This window comes from Antedon mediterranea, chromosome 8 (genome assembly GCF_964355755.1).
Source record: "Antedon mediterranea chromosome 8, ecAntMedi1.1, whole genome shotgun sequence".
Taxonomy (NCBI): domain Eukaryota; kingdom Metazoa; phylum Echinodermata; class Crinoidea; order Comatulida; family Antedonidae; genus Antedon; species Antedon mediterranea.
In genome coordinates this window covers 8051633-8070222 of record NC_092677.1, presented here as the reverse complement: position 1 = coordinate 8070222, position 18590 = coordinate 8051633, and the positions used below count along the sequence as shown (strand labels likewise).

The window sequence follows — 18590 nt, the reverse complement described above, 5'->3', positions numbered from 1 at the left end:
CACTAGTTATGTAGTGTGGAAAGCACACTAGTTATTTAGTATGAATGGCACACTAGTTTTTTTAGTGTGAATGGCACACTGGTTATTTAGTGTGAATGGCACACTAGTTATGTAGTGTGGAAAGCACACTAGTTATTTAGTGTGAATGGAACACTAGTTATTTGGTGTGAATGGCACACTAGTTATTTAGTGTGAATGGCACACTAGTTATTTAGTGTGAATGGCACACTAGTTATTTAGTGTGAATGGCACACTAGTTATTTGGTGTGAATGGCACACTAGTTATTTGGTGTGAAAGGCACACTGGTTATTTATTGTGAATGGCAAACTAGTTATTTAGTGTGAATGGCAAACTAGTTATTTAGTGTGAATGGCACACTAGTTATTTAATGTGAATGGCACACTAGTTATTTAGTGTGCATTATACATATATATTATTATGAAAATGCATATAAAATGAAGATACATAATTAGTTTATAAGTAGGCAGACTGTTTTACTATTATTTACTCTTCTTCTAGTGTATAATCATTTAATTTCTTATTTTATTTAACTTGTTTTGGACATTTCTTTTCATGATTAAATTAGACACCTATCAGCAAGATTTAGTTTACATAGATTAAATTACAAGCAATCTGTACAATGCCTTTGATATAACATTGTTATTACAATGACATTTAATCTTAATATATATTTGCTGCGCCAAGAAATCATGCGGGAAAATGTTTACAAGACTATGACATGTCATTTTACCGAATACTCGTTACATTTGAGAATACTTTCCTGCTTAATAAATTGAAATGATATCCTTCATTTGTATGACAACAAAAACAATTTTATACTTGGAAAAACTATAAACACGTCATAGTAACTATTTTACTCAAAGCCAGAGGGAATAAGTATGCCACCCAACCAACCAACGCTGTTTAACAGAACATGAACGTAATTCCAACCATTGATAGCTCCATGTTCTAATCCGAGATTTACGTGCGGTTTCGAAAAGTGCTCTCAATGTACTGAGCATTATGACGTCAGAGTTGGGCAACACATGGGATTTACTTAGCTCCCTGATGAAAATCAATCATCAATGAAAGTTCATACTATTTGTTGACGTTGTGTTCAGAAAGATTAAAACATTACATTTACACCCAATAATTCCCAAATAAACATACAATATTACTTACATTACTACAATAGCCTACCAAATACTACCCATATATAACCGTACAGTTAAAAAATCATAACAAATATCTTATACAATTTTCTAGAAATGATTGCATATTAAACCATGAAAATTTAAATCGGCACAGAGACACTGTACTCGATTACTTTACTTTGTTTTTTTAAAACCAAATACAAATGCAGCACAATGAGTCATCATCATTATTTTACTAGTTTAAATTGGGTTTTTCGAAAAAAGGGTCCTTTTAAAATCCACTCAAAGTTCCATTTCACATTCGTAAGTTTTGGAATCTTGGAGATGAATGTAATCCTCTTTTTAAAACTCACAAGATCAAATCGTTTAAAGAGTGCTTTTTATAACACCCCTTCATATAAAAATAAAATGTAGTGCAGTACATTCGTGAAATGATACCGATAAATATTAATTATCATTCGGTGAAAGATGAAATTTTCACCATATGAAATTATTTGTACCATTTCACTCAAAAACATTCATTATTTGTATAATAAATGCTCATATTATCATTATTATATCAACATAAATACTGAAATGAAAAGAGGAAGGTGTGAATATCGAAATGAACTTAATGGAATATGGACCTACAGTTAGTGAATCCAATCGCATGGCTTCTGCTTTATTAAGACATGTTCGAATCCCAGGTGCTTCGTAGTTGTAAAAGACCTACAGATCAGTTCCTAACGTACAGTATCATTCTAGCATTTATTATCTTTTCTTGTTTTAATTTATATCCCTTTTCCAATTTCTACATTCTTATTTCTCATTTTTATTTCTTATTTTTATTTTCTATCCTAATTCATGTCTTTCTTGGTTTAGTTTTCTTCTTTTGTCTTGCATCATCTATTATTTCACGCGAATCTGCTCTGACTGGAGATGGTTTACGTTTTTGAATCGATTCTTGTAATTGCTTTAGAAATGGTAATACCTAACAATAAAAAATAATAGTAAAGTAGGTCATATAAAAAGAAAAGATACTAAAGTTCACAATGAGAAAGTACGCATTGAAACAGTAGACAAAATAAATATTTGTTTCACATTTGAAAAGTAGTGACTAAAACCTATTTCACACTGACTAAAGGAAAAAAGTTGTAACAAGTAATAACATTCCTAATCTAAAGTTATATTAACATGAATATCAAACTTTAGTAAAAACTCAATCAACGGCTGAAATAACAACAGATTACGACATAGTATATAACATACCTATCTAAAAAGTTTGAGTTTATTATATTCAATCAGTTCCAGTAGAGGTTTTCTATTCTTCCGAATCAAGTGTCTGTGCCTATACTACAATGCATAGAATTATTACAGGACAGGCTGGGGCACCCAGAGTTTGGACTATTTCTTCCCTATCCCTGCTGATTGCAAGAATAATGTAGATATTAATCAATTGGTCTTTCCCAGTGGTTTTTTGTTTGGGTACAAAGCTCAGTCTGCACTATCAAACTTTTATGTGACAAAAAATGTCACATCACACCTCTTTTTGTCAAACTGGTTTAGACAAAATTGCTGTGTGAAAACATGGTAAACATGAAACACCAACCAACATGTAAACATTCCGTACTTGTGAGATGTTGAATAAATAACATAAAATTACCTTAGAATGGTTCACACCAATAACAATTAATGCTATAATAAAAGGCAATGCAAAGTAAGACCCTTGACTAAAATCTTGGTCCAAATTTCTTTTCTGAAAAACAAATGCACAGAACAATGATTTAAAATATATCTTGGAAAATGATATTAATCGAAATACATTTTTTACGATTGTATTTTTCCTTTCAAAAGTAATACCAATATGATGTATATAATTCGTAAATGTTGTGACACTTAAACATTCCTGTTTTATTCCTTTCTATAACCATTGTTAGATCATCTTGGTGAAAAGCAACTCATTAATATTCATATTATTAATACAAAGGGATAATATATTCACCTATTCTTAGAAAATTAGTAAACGCAATTAAATATTGTATAAATGAATGACTTATGGAAAACTGGTTAGTTACAAACAAAAATAAATAGAAAGTTTACTATCATAGAAAGTCTTATTTTAGCGTGTTTTCTAAACCACAAATCATTACTAAAAATGTTAATTGATAAATTTCATTATTTATGTTCATAAAACGGAAAAGCACACTTACCTCAGGATTAAATTCAAATGTGATATGCTGGTAGACACCTTCAGCAATGAAAGAGGCTTCCTGAGTCTTGTATTTATAATTTGATTTTGATAATGACGACTCAAGTCTTAGTACATATTTCTGAAAATAAGATTGACAAAGAGATCAGTCTCTTCTTTAATAACCAGGGTATGGTGTATATAACCTCTGGTAGGGTAACACTTGGGGCCAAGTATGAGGATACCCATTCATCACTGAACATATTACAATAGAAATAAAATCTAGTAGGTACCAGTTGAGACAAAATATGAAGATACCTTTTTATCACTGTGACCAGATTACAATTAAAATAAAAACTCTAGTAGGTACAAATTTAGGACCAGTGTACACATAATGGCTGTGTGCCAATTAAAGGAGTTAGGGGGGTTACCCTGTGGATATTATAGCAGTTTCCTGTTCTATTAGGATTCACCAAAGCTACTGTATATTGGGATTGGGTGCAGGTGCTTACCTTAGTGAGGTAAGCACCTGCACCCAATCCCAATATACAGTAGCTTTGATTGAGCTGTAAAGAGATTATCAAAGAACACCACCAGTACATACCTGTCCATTCATTGGTAAAGGCGGAAGGTGGAAGAAGCTGCTAGCTCCAAGAGCTACAGTATGGATGGCAGAGCCTAGATCATTTTCGTTAAATACAGTCACCTGTAAATAAATAAATAGTGAGTGTTTAACATGATGCAAAGCATGAACAGAAGTCGTTGATAAAAAAAAGAAGGGCAAACTAGATACATAAATTAAAATTTCAACATGTGCAAATAAAATGTTGAAATTTGAACTCGCGTCAATTATTTTTTAATTATAATACTGTATAAAATATTTTTGTACCTTTTCATATGTACCTGTAGGATTTATGCTACACATATTGATATTATTAAATCTAATCAAAATTTGTTTTGCGTTATATGACTTATATGATACTAAGTTAGAAACTTCTAATAGACAAATTTATAACACATTGACATTAATGATTTTGCATTTGACTCTGTTACATGTCACAGAATTGAACTGTATTCAATTATCAGTTTAGGAATAAATTTGCATATATAACTTTGTTTTCAATATTTCAAGTATAATCCATGCATTTGGATAAAGTTTGTGCCCTAAAGCCTTTCAAACTGTGTGATTGATTGACATTACAGTTTATATATGTAATCATGCATATTCTATTTTATAAGTTATGTGTATAAGTAACGGTATTTTTTGTCAGGTTGCTCATTCATATAATAGTTTAGTTCAAAGATTTCCTTACATCGATATTTTTAGTTGTAATACTTCTGCTTTTAATGTCATTTTTAATAAAATATATATATATATATATCGGTTTGTTCCTTGTTCTTTTTTATGTAAATCAAATATTATATTTGATATATGTTATGGCGATCCTGTATTGGTGTTTTTCTTTACAATGTTGGATCTTGAATAAATAAATAAAATCATCGTAGAAGAAACCCATCTCGAAAAGATGAATATCAAAATCTCTCCAATAGTGTAACTATATTTAGTATGTGGCACAGCACCAGAATGACCTTATATTTATCCAGGACAAATAAAATAAGTTGAATTTGAACTTGTAATCAAATACTTACTGTAAACCTAATATGCAAACCATGTTTCTTATATTTGCCACGTTAAATAATTAAAATTTACAATACCTGAAATTGAGTACACCATTCTACAATAAATATTTTAAATTATTAAACATTTTTTGTCTTTTGTTTTATTAGATCAGTTAAATTTATTATTTTTCCAATTTACATGCATTTTTTATGACAGACACGACTCTGCTAAAATTTGCAAAAAATACTTACAAATGCATGAGTGACTTTGAATCATAAGGGACCAATTGTGTAATTCAATTTAAATTTTACAATATGTATTTCTTCAATAGTTTTTTAAGCGGTCATACTGCTGGTTTCCTTTCAGAGATTTTTAAATAAATTACTGTATTCATGATTGATGGTTTTTACAATTTAAAGATGTATTTTCCCCTTGAAAAATAATAATTAAACATTTTTCTGTTGAATATGCCATTTTAAAGTCACATAATAGTTATCCACTTTGACCAAAAACTAGATCCTAAAAAAATTATTTAACTAAAAAAACTGTAATTTTAAGCCAAAAAATAGTCAAATTGGCTGCCAGCCAATGGATTTTTAGGTTGAATTTAACCATTTATTTTGTAATTTTATAAGTGAAACTTTAAAAATTATTTTTTAGGGGTTTTTTTCCTACGAAAGTGATTAACTTTATTAAAACTAGAAAATACTCTATTCAAAGTCTTATTTAATTATTCTTCATTTTTCATGTTTTTGGGGGACAATACATCTTTAAACATAATTATTAGATTTTTTAATATAAACATGTGATTTGAAGCAGTCATACTGCTGGTTCCATTTCAGAGATTTATAAATAAATTACTGTATTCATGATTGATGGTTTACAATTTACAAACATTATTCTATGTAAAATTAATTCTCTTCCTACCTATTTAAAAACAAATTTTGGATTTATAACAATCAACTCTAATTATATATAATCACTGTATGTCTTTGATGAGGCCGCTGGTGAAATTTTAATGAAGGATATGATTTTTCTAAATAACGGTAATTTAAATTATTATTGAAATTATCATTATGATTAAAAATTGTCAAACAAAGCCTGTAGAGATGTATTAATTCTAAAATAATTCCTTTGTTCTATTTATACAAGAAAATAACAAGTATAATTTGCACTTAATAGAGCATAACATGCCTAAAGCCTTTACATTAGAAAGTTAATGTTGGATCATATCCAACAAATAATACTGACGAAATGCTTTTTTTGGTTTTTTTTGCAGTTTATTTTCTATTCATCCAAGCTCCAAAATCAAATTTAGTTTTTATAGAAGCTTTTAGTTTGTGAAGACGTATGACCTAGTTATATCCTGTTTATTGTAATAAGAAAGCAATTGGCACATGCTAACGTCACTTCATTCCTTGACATTTTTGGCAAAGTTTAGGTCCAGACCATGGCCAGGGCATACAACAGGTCATAGGTCATCACGAATTAAAAGCTTTCTAATAAGAGAATATAGGGCTAACCCATACAGTACTGTACCTTCAATGTATTTACAAACTGGTGATCAGTCACCACGTTTCCGCCAATGTCAAAGTTTGATTGCTTTCTGAAGACAATGATGTGTACATCATGTATATCTTTTCCATCAGGTTTGAGTAAGGTCAGTGGAGGAACAGCTCTTTCAATCTGGTCATCGGCTTCAATGCCTGTTTTTGTTTCTAATCTCAATTCATACTCACACGAAGGCTGATGACAACAAAAACAAAATTAATAATATTAATATCCTGGAATTATTTTTAATGTTGTAAAACCTCTAAAGCGCTGTATATATTATTACACCGGTTTGGATCAAACATGTATGGAACCATACTCCCATAATGCAGCTGGTAATCAGCGAAAGGTTGTTTATGACATTACCAGGTACACATTTGTTTTTGGTAATCTTTTATGTATAATATTTGTCACATTTGCAACTCCTTTCTAACATATTGGAAAATCATTTTTGACTTTAAGAGCATACTCAAAGACTGTAATCTGCCTTATATTTGAGTAAACAACCTACCTCTAAGCCACGCATACGGAATTTACCCTCATCATCTGAAGTGGCTGACTCGATTAATTGTTGACAATCACCAAGACCTTTTGCCTCCAAGGCAATGTTAGATTCAGGTTCACCATTTAGAGAGGTCACACTACCATAGCAACTGAATGCTACTCTATGACCTATGACTTTAAGATTTACAGATGAAGCTTCTTTAACTTCAATCATCTAGAAAATTGAATAGGAAAAAATACATGCTATAATGTGAATATAGGGATGTCACCAAACTTGAACCCTATTTTATTTTATTAGCCATAAAAAAAATTACTAAAGGGTTCTCTGTCAATTTAAATAAAATACATACGAAACAATTTTAAAACTGGACGAAACAAAATATAAAATGTGACAATTATTATAAAATAATTTGCTATGCTGGCTAAAAATATTGCAAAAGACACCCGTAAGCTGTATAAAGTTTTCCAAAACTGGACACCCCTAGATTAGCCAAACAAAGTTTGGTTTTTAATATTCTTATACATTATTAAATACAAATACAAAAACTAAACAATTTATTCATAAATATGTATGAAAAATTGATGTGATTAGTTGTGAACGAATTAGGTTGCTACATTAAATACTAATTTGTATGCAGGGTTTCAATAGTTAGCTGTATAAGGCAAGATAATGTAAAAGCCTAGAAATTCTTTTTTTCACTTTTATGTTTTAATGTATGAATCAACTTTTGTAATAATATATAAAAGGTACTATTTCCTAGTGGCGACACTTGCATAAAATATCGCCATGAGCTGGTGGAAATTAAATCATATTTTTGCCTTTTATTATTTATAATTGCCAAGAACTGACAATATTAATTGTTTTCACTGTTCCACAGGGGAAACAATAAATGTACCATGCACTTTCTAAGTGTGGCATATGACATTAACTATAAGCCAATGTTTCATTCACCTTTAGTAAATTTATGTATTTTTTTGTCTGTATCCAAAAAAATTGAAACATAATTTTCAGTAGGACATGGGCATCATTTAAAATATTAGGAAACTCATACATGCATTGGGATGTGGACACAAATAAGGCATATCATAGAAAGCAAGAAAAAATGTTCCTTTACTTTTCATCAAATGGATAAGTAATGAAAACCGAAATGAAAATGGCAGATTTACCTTAGAATTGGGTTCAAACTCATATTCCTTGAGGAAAGCTCTTAGGAAGTACTGTCCAGATCCTAGAAATTCAATGGTGATTCGTCCGGATTGAGGAGTCATTTGATTGCTACGGAAACTGCCACCGCTCAATGATAGTACAACACCAACTAGTGGTTGATCATTTTCATCTACTACCTTATAACAAATCAAATTTTTTTATAGTAAACAAGAATCTCAAGTGCTGTAATACTAACTGGATTAATTCAAATCCACAGTAAATCCAATACAGTAAACAATTACTATTAAGGGGACAACAAAGTGTACCCTTAAAAGGGGTGCAGGGGCGGTCGCATGGGTTTTGCCCTAGTGGCCTGGGCAACACCCTTAATTTCATACAAAATGTTTTTTCTGCCACTAAATTGAAATTTAGATCCCATTTCATCCTATACAGTATCGATATAATTGTAAATTCACAAACTGCATCATAAAATTTAACCAACAGAGTCAGCACTTACAGTATATGGATTCTGTGGGCAACCCCTTTCAAATAGTCCTGCGACTGCCCCTGGGGGTATCTGTTGAATAGGGATTGGCCAGAGTATTAAAACATATATTACCTAAAATTGTTTCACAGATAAGTGTGTTAGTAGCGACTTGAGTAACATTAATTTTCATACCTGAATAGTAATTTCACCAAGTTTAAATGCGATAAAGTTACTAGGATTGTCTTTTTCTGCTGTCAATGTGTAACCCTGCTTCTCCGCAAAAACTGTGTACTTATTTGTGTCAACAAATGGGCCAACTCTAAAGAAAACATATATAACTAAAATTAATAGGAACAAATGGGTCTTGAGAGCATGGCTGAACAAAACTATTACAATTAGAATACAGCGGGCATAAAAAAGGCGTTTTCCACTTTAGTTTATACGGAATGTTTTCATCTTCCAAATTTCTTTCTGACATATTCTAGTTCCTTGAGTTTTTCACTTCAACGAATTTAATAGTTAAAATATTTGTTTGCGAAGTGAAAAATTGTGCACTCTATGAGCTCAAGAAATGCAGTATGACATGTTCATTAGCACCTATGGCACCAATAAGCTCAGAAGACATGTGTTGAAAATGAAAATAACAGCTATCTTTTAGTGGAAGAACACTGTTTCAATATACACCTACCTATAAACCCCTTTATTATCTGTCCGAGTTTTGATTACATCAACCGCCTTATCTGGTGCCTCAGTATGAATGTCAATCTTCACACCTTCAAGCGGTGGCACTATTTTGCCAGATATAAAGATGCCAGTCCTAGCTTCAATTACTACTTCTTCTCCAGGACAGGAGTCTAATGCAATTGAAAATAGATTTGTGATAGGTCCTAGAGAATATGTTTATACTGGTAACATTTTGACATTACATGACAATTGTTCTTACTTAAGAAAAACTAAATAGGCTTTAAGAAACTTTAAGACTAGTTCCAGAGTAAAAAAAAACATCAAAACATACTTCTATTGTACTAATACAAAGTATTTTCTTTGTACTTACCACCTTTTACTTTGACCTCTGACACTTTAGGATAGAAAAGCACTTCACCAGAAATTGGTTTAAATGTAAGTTTTTCTGCAGTCCTGAGAAATATGAAAGCATTTACTTATGACGTCATGAACATGTATAATAAAAATGTTTGATCTCCACATTGACAGAGAAGAAATGGAACTAGAAGGTAGTCAAATTCATTACCTTGCCCAATGAGAAAATTCATATTCGTACGACTCCTTCTTGCCCTTGTCAGTTGTTTTTGCATCTTTACCCGATAATTTCTCTTGTTTCTCAGTTAAACTTGCCTTAGCCTTCAGGGGTCCAAGAGTTACAGGCTGTTCAGATGGAATTGATGATGTAATTTTGACCTCAATATCAGAGATCATCTCTTTAGAAATAATCTTTCCTTGTACAAGATGTTTCAAAGCTGTCATGGACACCAACGCCTGATTTGATCTGTAATGGTTACACAATTATCGCTGAATATTTTGGATATACAGGTAGATAGTCACATTCATCATTAAAGCCAACACGTTTTAGCTATATTTATCAATTACACTCAAGTGATTATTTCAGTTAAGTCAATAAATATTTTTAAAGGATTTCACTTAAGTAGTTTTTACTTAAGATAAGAGAATTTGTAATTGCAACAGTTTCTTTTCTCCACTTATAAATATTCTAGAATTCAAAATATTCTAGCCAGTAGTAACCTTAAAAACTGGTCCTAAAAGTCATGCTGCGTAAGTGGCTGAGAAAGTGAGTGGCTGAATGATTAAGACTATAGAATAGAACTGTAATACGTAGTAAGGATTCAAGGCTGACTCGCTAGATGGTTCTGGTAGTAGAACGAATTTTCTTGAATAAAAAATACACATTTGGCTCATGTGCACTTCAAAGAACCTAGTACATTCTTTGAGAGACACACAGTATCATAACGTTGGGACAAGGAGTCACACAGTATTAGAATAAATAAATAAATGTTTCTTTCAGTCACTGATAAATGCAGAATATCTATGCACTTAAAGTACACTACACCCACATAATGAATGGATTACAAATAGGTGAAGTGTCACAATAATATGTTGGTTTCTTACGTATCAAATTGATATTCTTTCTTGTCAAACTGATGACATGAGGTAGTGGTGAGTTTGTATGCACCTGCTTTATCCACACAGATTGTATTTCTTCCCTTGACAACATCAAACTTACCACTGTTTTTACCATTCTGTACATGTTGGTAATGCTAATAATAGTTGGGAAAAAGATATCGTAGATTTAACTAAAGAGTTTATAGATTGGCTAGAGGGCGGACTCCAATGTTATCGCTGTTCAAAAAGTGATTCTTCATGTAGAGGGACCAACAAGATGGCAGCTACGACCATTTTATACACTAGTCATGCATGTAGAGCAAATCAATGGGAGAACATATTCTACATGATCCTGATGCTAGATAATTTACCAAGAAATTATTCATTTCATTATGATTAACAATATAATTATTTTTATAAAAAGTTCACTATATTTTAATAAAACTATGTGTTCTGATTTGTGTGTTAAAATATAATTTTAGATTATTTTTGTTTCTATATGTATATAATATTTGCGGCTAAGTGTCCACACTCTCCACAAGAACAGACTTACCAATGAACAAGCATGAGAACTCTGGCATTGAAGTTTATAGCCACTCTGATATATTTTAATGTCATTGATATCAGAATTGCTGACTTTAATGGTTACAGCTTCCTTCCAACACCAGTGGGCATGATTGCCATTCACTAGACAAAAATAATAATAATACATAGTTACCAGAGGAAGCTGGATTGAAATAGATATAAGAAGCAAACTTAGTAATTTTGTCTTTTTGAGAATGGAAATAATGACTTATAGTACTGTAACTTAGGACAAAAACAAAACAATTAACACATAGATAGACCAAAAAATCTTTTTCTAATAACCATTTTATGTAAGCAAAAACACACTATAAGTGCTAGTTGCGCAGATCATATGAGTCTGTGTTTATGCAAATTAACTAAGCATAATTAGAATAACATTACTTACATGTGTAAGTACCAGGCAGGATGTCTCGGATTATAAAGCTGGCCCGATTAGTACCTTGTGCGAGTTTGATTATTCGAACTGGGAGTTTAGGATGGTCTACAGACTTTAGAGCTAAGTCAACTTCACCACATATGTCTACAAAAAAAGAAAAAAGTTTTGTTATAAATCCGAACTCAAATTACTGAAAAAAATTACAATGCTTGGTATCATTGGCTGGATCTCAATGGAGATACAAAATAAAACAAGCAAAAAGCTAAATAAAAACGATAATGTAAAACAGTCATAAAAATTTGGAGAGCTTTCGGGCAGCAGTAGCCTTTTATTATATATATATTTATTGAATGAATCAACTTTCTACTGCAGTTACTGTAGTTTAATTGGTAAACCAACTTTACTGCAGTAAATGCAGTAAAATAATTTGACATGCTCCTTAAAGAATGCCTAGACAAAAGCCTCACCAAGACAGTAAACAAAGCCTTGTATCACTGCCTTAAATTGTTGGAAATTAACATCTAATACAGGACTGTTTGATATGATAACTTCACGAGTCGCTTCAACTAGTTGAAAGCCTGCTGCATGTTCTGCATCACTGATTTCAACCTGCAACAAAAATTTAGTATGCTATTTTGTTGATTGTTGTCATCAAAATACTGGTTATTTTTGCTTATTAGCAGCAATTAGAGATATAAAATGAAGATCATCAAACAGAAACAAGAACAATTACTATGTTGAAATGGAAAAGTTCTTGTATGGTTGATGTTCCAAAACAATTCAATGAAACTATATTGTTTGTATGTCAATTGCCAGAGTTTACAAAACTAAATTTTCCGGTAGCGTATACAGGACGAGAGAAAATGTTTCCCGTCCTAAAACAACTATAATTTTTCAATCATAAATTGTATGAATAGATATACATTAAATTAACATACTGACTGATTCATTTACCTTGACAGTGTATGTTCCTGGTGCAACATCAAGACAAAACTTCCCTTCCTTATCAACTGTCTTTGACATCGGTTTAATGTCTTTTCCTGCCACAACAACTTTGTGAGATCGCTTTGCCAGACCAGATGGCCATTGATCAATTTGAAGATGGCCACACAAATCAAATCTTGAAATAGAAAATATGGGTTATGTTAAAAATCAATATGTTTAATATGAGAGCTTAGTGATTGTTCTGAGATGGTTTTGTTTACAGTCCTATACAAGCTCTGTCTACACTTGATGCAACAAAAAATGTGATGTGCCCATACATGGATATGATTCACTATCATATTTGGGCACATCAAACTTTTTGTCAAACAAGGTTGATGGTGTGGACAGAGCTTTAGATCCTTAGACAAGTAAATCCTGTTGTTAGCATAATACACATACCTGGCTGCGACAATGTCTGCAAGCTCTGGTGTATTGGCAGTAATCTTGGTGGTTAGTTCATTGAAGTGGTAGTGCTCTTTGACGGCACTGATCATATAGTGACCTGATTTCATCTTTTCAAGACGGAAGGATCCATCTGCTTTTGTGGTGGTTGGCGTCTGTTTGTTGACGGTCACTGTCACGCCCGCTATACCTTTGCCCTAATTTTTTTTTAAATTTGATATGAATATAGGTAAACTCTTCCATAGAGGATATTTACGTTTGTTCTCTACTTAGAAGCCTTCAACAGCAACGTTGGTTGTTTATTTGAGCCATTGAAAAAGTTGTCTAATTAGATGATCATTATAGATGTTCTATTTAAACTTATGCCACTACTAATTATATATAACAATAATAGATACAACTAGGTAAAATATATCATTTGTTGAGTGCTTATCCTTACCTTCACAGAGTTAACCACTCTGCCAATCACAGAAAATCCTTCAATTTTGAATGGAGTCTGTAAAGCAATATACAATGTACTGTTAAATAACCTGTTTAAAAGAAGCCTTGTGATGATCCTCAGAAAACATCATTCCTCTCTTTTTGAACATAAGTAATTTTAAAATATATACCATTGACACTTATATCAAGTAATTTACAATTAGTAATATAATATGCCTTAAGAAGCCTTATTATATGCAGCTCTGTCTACATTATCAAACTGTATGTGACAAAAGGGAGTATATTTGGAAACTACAATCATGAGTTTGAAAAGAAGCCCCTCCAATAGCTTTTACACACTAATAATTATCTGCAATTATTTTACTTACACTAAGCTTTAAACTAGAATGGCCAACAGTAATGTCTAAATTAGCTGGAGTCAGGTCAAAGGTCGTAAGGTCACTTCGATAGAATGGAACCTGCAATGGAATTAAATGAAAAATAAAATAGAAAAAAATTAACTTATTCAGTAAGATAAGATTTATAAAGCGCACATATCCACAAAGTGCTCAAGGCGTACAAAAATAATACCAATATTCTGTAGTACAGTACATTTTTCAAAGGTCTTTCACTGGTAATCTCTCGTAAAAGGGAGTTATAAACTAATGTAGTATATTGTACAGTACAGTGAACCTCACCACTGAGTATTTTCCAGTTGGCATACTTGGGAATATGAACAGACCAGATGCATCAGACTGAACATGACACAGGAATGTCTTGCTGCCAGAATTCTGGAAACCAGCAGGAGCTTTTTTCTGACAATCGGACACATCCTGCAAAAGCAAATTTATTATAATAATAGGTGATTTCATAGGCAAAAAACAATACCGTTTACCTTGCTATGCTATCAATACCATTACCAAATAGATGACAAACTGTAGTTTGAAGAGGTTTGTGAACTCAACATATCAGATAAGAGTTTTGTTATGTGATCTTGCTTGCAGATGGACAAAATAACTAGTGTGGACACCAAAATAGTGGCAAACTCGGAAATTAAAAACAGACTTTAGATAGTTCCCTGTAGATTAAAAATATATTTATTTCAGACAATTACAAAACCCCTTACTTGTGGCTTCATTGTGTCAGACAGCAACACAAACTTAACATTTGGGACCATTTCTCCCTCACTTGACACTTGACCTCTGACATCATATCCAGCAATGATGAGTGCATCACTAAGGACAACAGTATCCTTGTCAACTGTGATAGTTGTTGAATGCTTTTCAAATTTCCAAACTGGATGTGTAGCAGTTACAATGTATTCACCAGGTAAAATCATTGGAAACTTAAATCTAAGATGAACAGAAATTTGTAATAACATAAAGCTGTATATTACACAAAATTAGCTTTTATTTTTCAAAAAAAAAAGTTCTTCTCTTGTTTTTTAAAAAATGTATTCTTAACTTAAAAATCTGAATAGGCCTGATCATGACTCTTATATTACTCTATACAGTACTTTTATTCTTTTACACATTTTATTACAGTTCTTTTATGCATTATTGTTTGTATTGTCTCTAAATATATTATTTATTACTTTTGTTTTACAATATTTCTTTTATGCATAATTATTTAGGTTATTTTCAACAGCTAATTTTTTTATGATTTTAAAGGCTCCTCAATGAGTTTCTCTAAATATTTTTTTTTAATTTAATTCAGTGGCCATACTTTCCAGTATTGTCAGTGGCTGTTGTCAATGGTTTCACCTGACCTCCCTTCATTGCCATGGAAACAACAAGATCCTTTGGTCCTACACTTTGACCTTTGCTGATGACCTGAGTGTAAGATTAAAAAACATTTAACAAAAATTGGTACAGTACTGTTAGTTTGAAATTAAATTATCGTATTAAAGTTCCCCGACAGAATATATCCTTACATTGAATTAATGTAATCAAGCGTACAAATAAATCGTGTATCCTGTAAACATTAGTAATCAGAGCGAGATGTATTTCCCTCACCTACAGTGTCAGTTGATGAGCTTCAAGTCATTTTTCAGTGGTGGGACTTGGAACATACCTGCATAATTATTTTATTGATATTTTTCACACACAAAAGAATTATTAAACTAAGATAAAGTAAGGCCTAATAGGCCTACATGAAAAATTAGCTTAATGGAAGTTTAAAAATCTTAAGCTCTACATTAAACTTTATGTGACAAAAAATGCGATGGTGCCCATTATATGGACACAATGACATCATATCAATACCATATTTTTTTATGGTTTATATTCTCTTTTTTTTATTTAGCGATATCATTATTTTTTTTGTTTATATTGTTTTTTGGAAAAAGTTAATAGATTTCTAAAACTCCTTTTTTAAAGTCCTACAAGTTTGTAATAATGATATTTTTTGCATGTTGTTGTTATGGATAAAAGTACCTTTCCTTCAACAGCAAAACCCATAAATTTAAAATTAATATCTTCTCCGCGACTGCATACATCAGTTTTACCATCAATGTTTAATTTAACATCTCTTGGTTCTGTGGAGATAAATTTATATTATTACATTATACTTCGCTCCTTAACAAATCATTAAAGACCATCCCAAGGTGCTAGGTGGATGTGTAGATAGTAGTATCATTCAGTATATGTTTTTTATATTTATATATTTGTAAATGTTTGTGGCTGTTTTACTTTATCATTTTGATTTGGCTTTTTGCTTATTTTATTTTGTATACTCCATTGAGATCCAGCCGCTGATACCCACAACATTGTCAGTAATTTTCCTTTGAATTTATATTTGTAAATTTGTATATGAATTTTGTACATAAATCCAAAGGCAAATTACTGAAAAAAATGCTGTGGGTATCAGTGGCTGGATCTCAATGGAGATACAAAAAAAAAGCGAAAAGCTAAATCAAAACGATAAAGTAAACAGCCAGAAAAGTTAGCAGAGCTTCATCAGTGCAAGTGAATTTTGTATATGTACATTTTGGAAGATAATTTCATGAATTATGATGAACCAATAATTATTATTGCTTTTGGCTTTGATCTAATAAAATACAATTGTAAAACAGTATTACAAATATTCCAAGAAATGGATCCATTGGCCAATGGAAAAAACCCAGAAAACATGCTCTCTTAAAACCAGATTCTAATTGTCTTTACTGTATATTCAATTTTAAAAAATGAGGTAGCCCACAGACAGTATATCTTCACTATCAACTCAACTCTTACAACTGTATTATCAAAATCATCGTTAGCATAAATCATCATTATTGTACAGTATAATGTATGTAGCATTTACTGCACAACTACAAGGCCTGTGTGTAACTCACCAAAAGTCCAACCTTCAGGTGGTTCTATCTTCAGTACAAACTCCCCCTTGTCATAAATAGGTATCATGAAGTACCCATTGTTGGGAGCACAGTCTGTATGGTATTTCAGAGCACCTTGTTTATTATAAACTTTAACCTGAAAAAAAAAGTTCATTCTGTACCCTACAGTTTATTATCATTGCATGATTTGAAAGATTTGAAACACTTGAAATTGTGAAATGATTTCTCCACCAAATGCTTTTTTTTGGGTGTCTAGGAAACTCAGATTTCTAGATCTAGAAAACTTAGATATATCTGAGATTTGAGTTTTCTATATCTGAGTTTTCTAGACACCCGCTTTTTTTGGCAATTTCAAATTCATTCAAGAAATTCAATTTATTATTTTATAATAAAAACTACAAACAATATTTATATAGGATTTGTGGTTTTATCAACAATGTTGGAAAATGAATTGCTCTCTTGCATATCGTGCTACGCAATTTTTTAATCCAAATACTCAATTCAATCCAAACTGCAAATCATGTTACATATAATTGTAGGCCTAGCCTAGACCTACTATATAATTACATGTCATCGTCATACATAAAATAAAAATTAATTTTGGAAAATAAAATTTAAATTTAATTCATCATTTTTTCTTATCAACTATTCTAACGAAATCACCTGCCATAAAGCTAGGTAGGTCTTGAGAGGCTATAGATCCGAGTTTAGTTTCCTGGGCGCCTAAGTTATCTATCCTAGGCCTAGGTGTAACCGGATCGGTGATGTAGGCCAGCTAACTAACTGGCTCCTGGCGGACTGCCTGGGCCCTGGCTAGCAAGTTATTAGGCCTAGCCAGCCACTGACTTTACTGGCCTGGATAATTTACTTACCTGAATACGGGAGTAATTTATTTCTATGTCGGATTTAACAAACCCTCCACATCCTATAAACTCTTGACTAAATGCTGGGAATATAAGTTTTATTAAATAAAAAGCCCAAAAGGCCAAAACATTGAATTTAAATTGCATTTTATTTAAATGCCTTCGCTACTTCTTTAAAAGCCGGTTCTCACACTGTGAACCGAGGTATATTTGGAGTACGTAATCGGTAGCAAAACCATGGCAGAGGTACATACGTGTTGTGTAAAATATACCTCTTAATATAACACATGAGGTATATTCGAGGTATATGAGGTATATTCAGAGTGTCATTCTGACAACTGGAGTATTCTCTACTTCTCTACGGAGCGCCATCTATGCATTTATTAACTTCAATAACAGAAATAGTACTACGGTAACTGCTCAAGTGGACCCAATTGAGGACTAGGGTAGCACAGTGATATAAAATAGAAATAAAGTCACAACATTTTAATATCCGTTCATATGTTTAAACACTGGACACAATTTGGCACCAGGGGAGCACAGTGATATAAAATAGAAATAAGTCACTGAATTGTAATATCTTTTCGTATTTTAGTGCACTGTGCTCAAGTGGACACAATTTGGTACCAGGGGAGCACAGTGATATAAAATAGAAATAAAGTCACTGAATTTTAATATCTTTACGACATACGACATGCGTTATTATCTCCATAAGAATTACATTACAGCAGCTTGCAATACAACAAGGTAAAACATATATATTGAATACAAATAAAAGATCAGATCACCCCACAAGTTACCTTTTTTAAAAGAAAACAATATCCTTAACTTATCTGTTGGTGGTAAAAGCAGGAACTC

The 18590-nt window shown here is 31.8% G+C and overlaps 1 protein-coding gene across 1 annotated transcript; it reads right to left on the bottom strand.

Annotated features, from left to right (window-relative positions):
* Positions 1-504: 504 nt before the first annotated feature.
* On the bottom strand, positions 505-17926 carry LOC140056838 (BOS complex subunit NOMO1-like). Its single transcript, XM_072102335.1, has 25 exons — positions 17742-17926; positions 16870-17005; positions 15971-16071; positions 15261-15367; positions 14662-14887; positions 14234-14368; positions 13925-14014; positions 13555-13611; positions 13113-13312; positions 12684-12849; positions 12197-12338; positions 11739-11873; positions 11322-11455; positions 10775-10923; positions 9882-10136; positions 9687-9769; positions 9321-9486; positions 8825-8951; positions 8166-8342; positions 7006-7212; positions 6483-6689; positions 3927-4028; positions 3345-3464; positions 2798-2890; positions 505-2125 (listed from the first exon to the last, which is right to left on the bottom strand). Exons 1-25 carry the CDS (start codon positions 17877-17879, stop codon positions 1997-1999), a joined length of 3582 nt encoding a protein of 1193 aa, XP_071958436.1. The 5' UTR covers positions 17880-17926; the 3' UTR covers positions 505-1996.
* Positions 17927-18590: the final 664 nt, after the last annotated feature.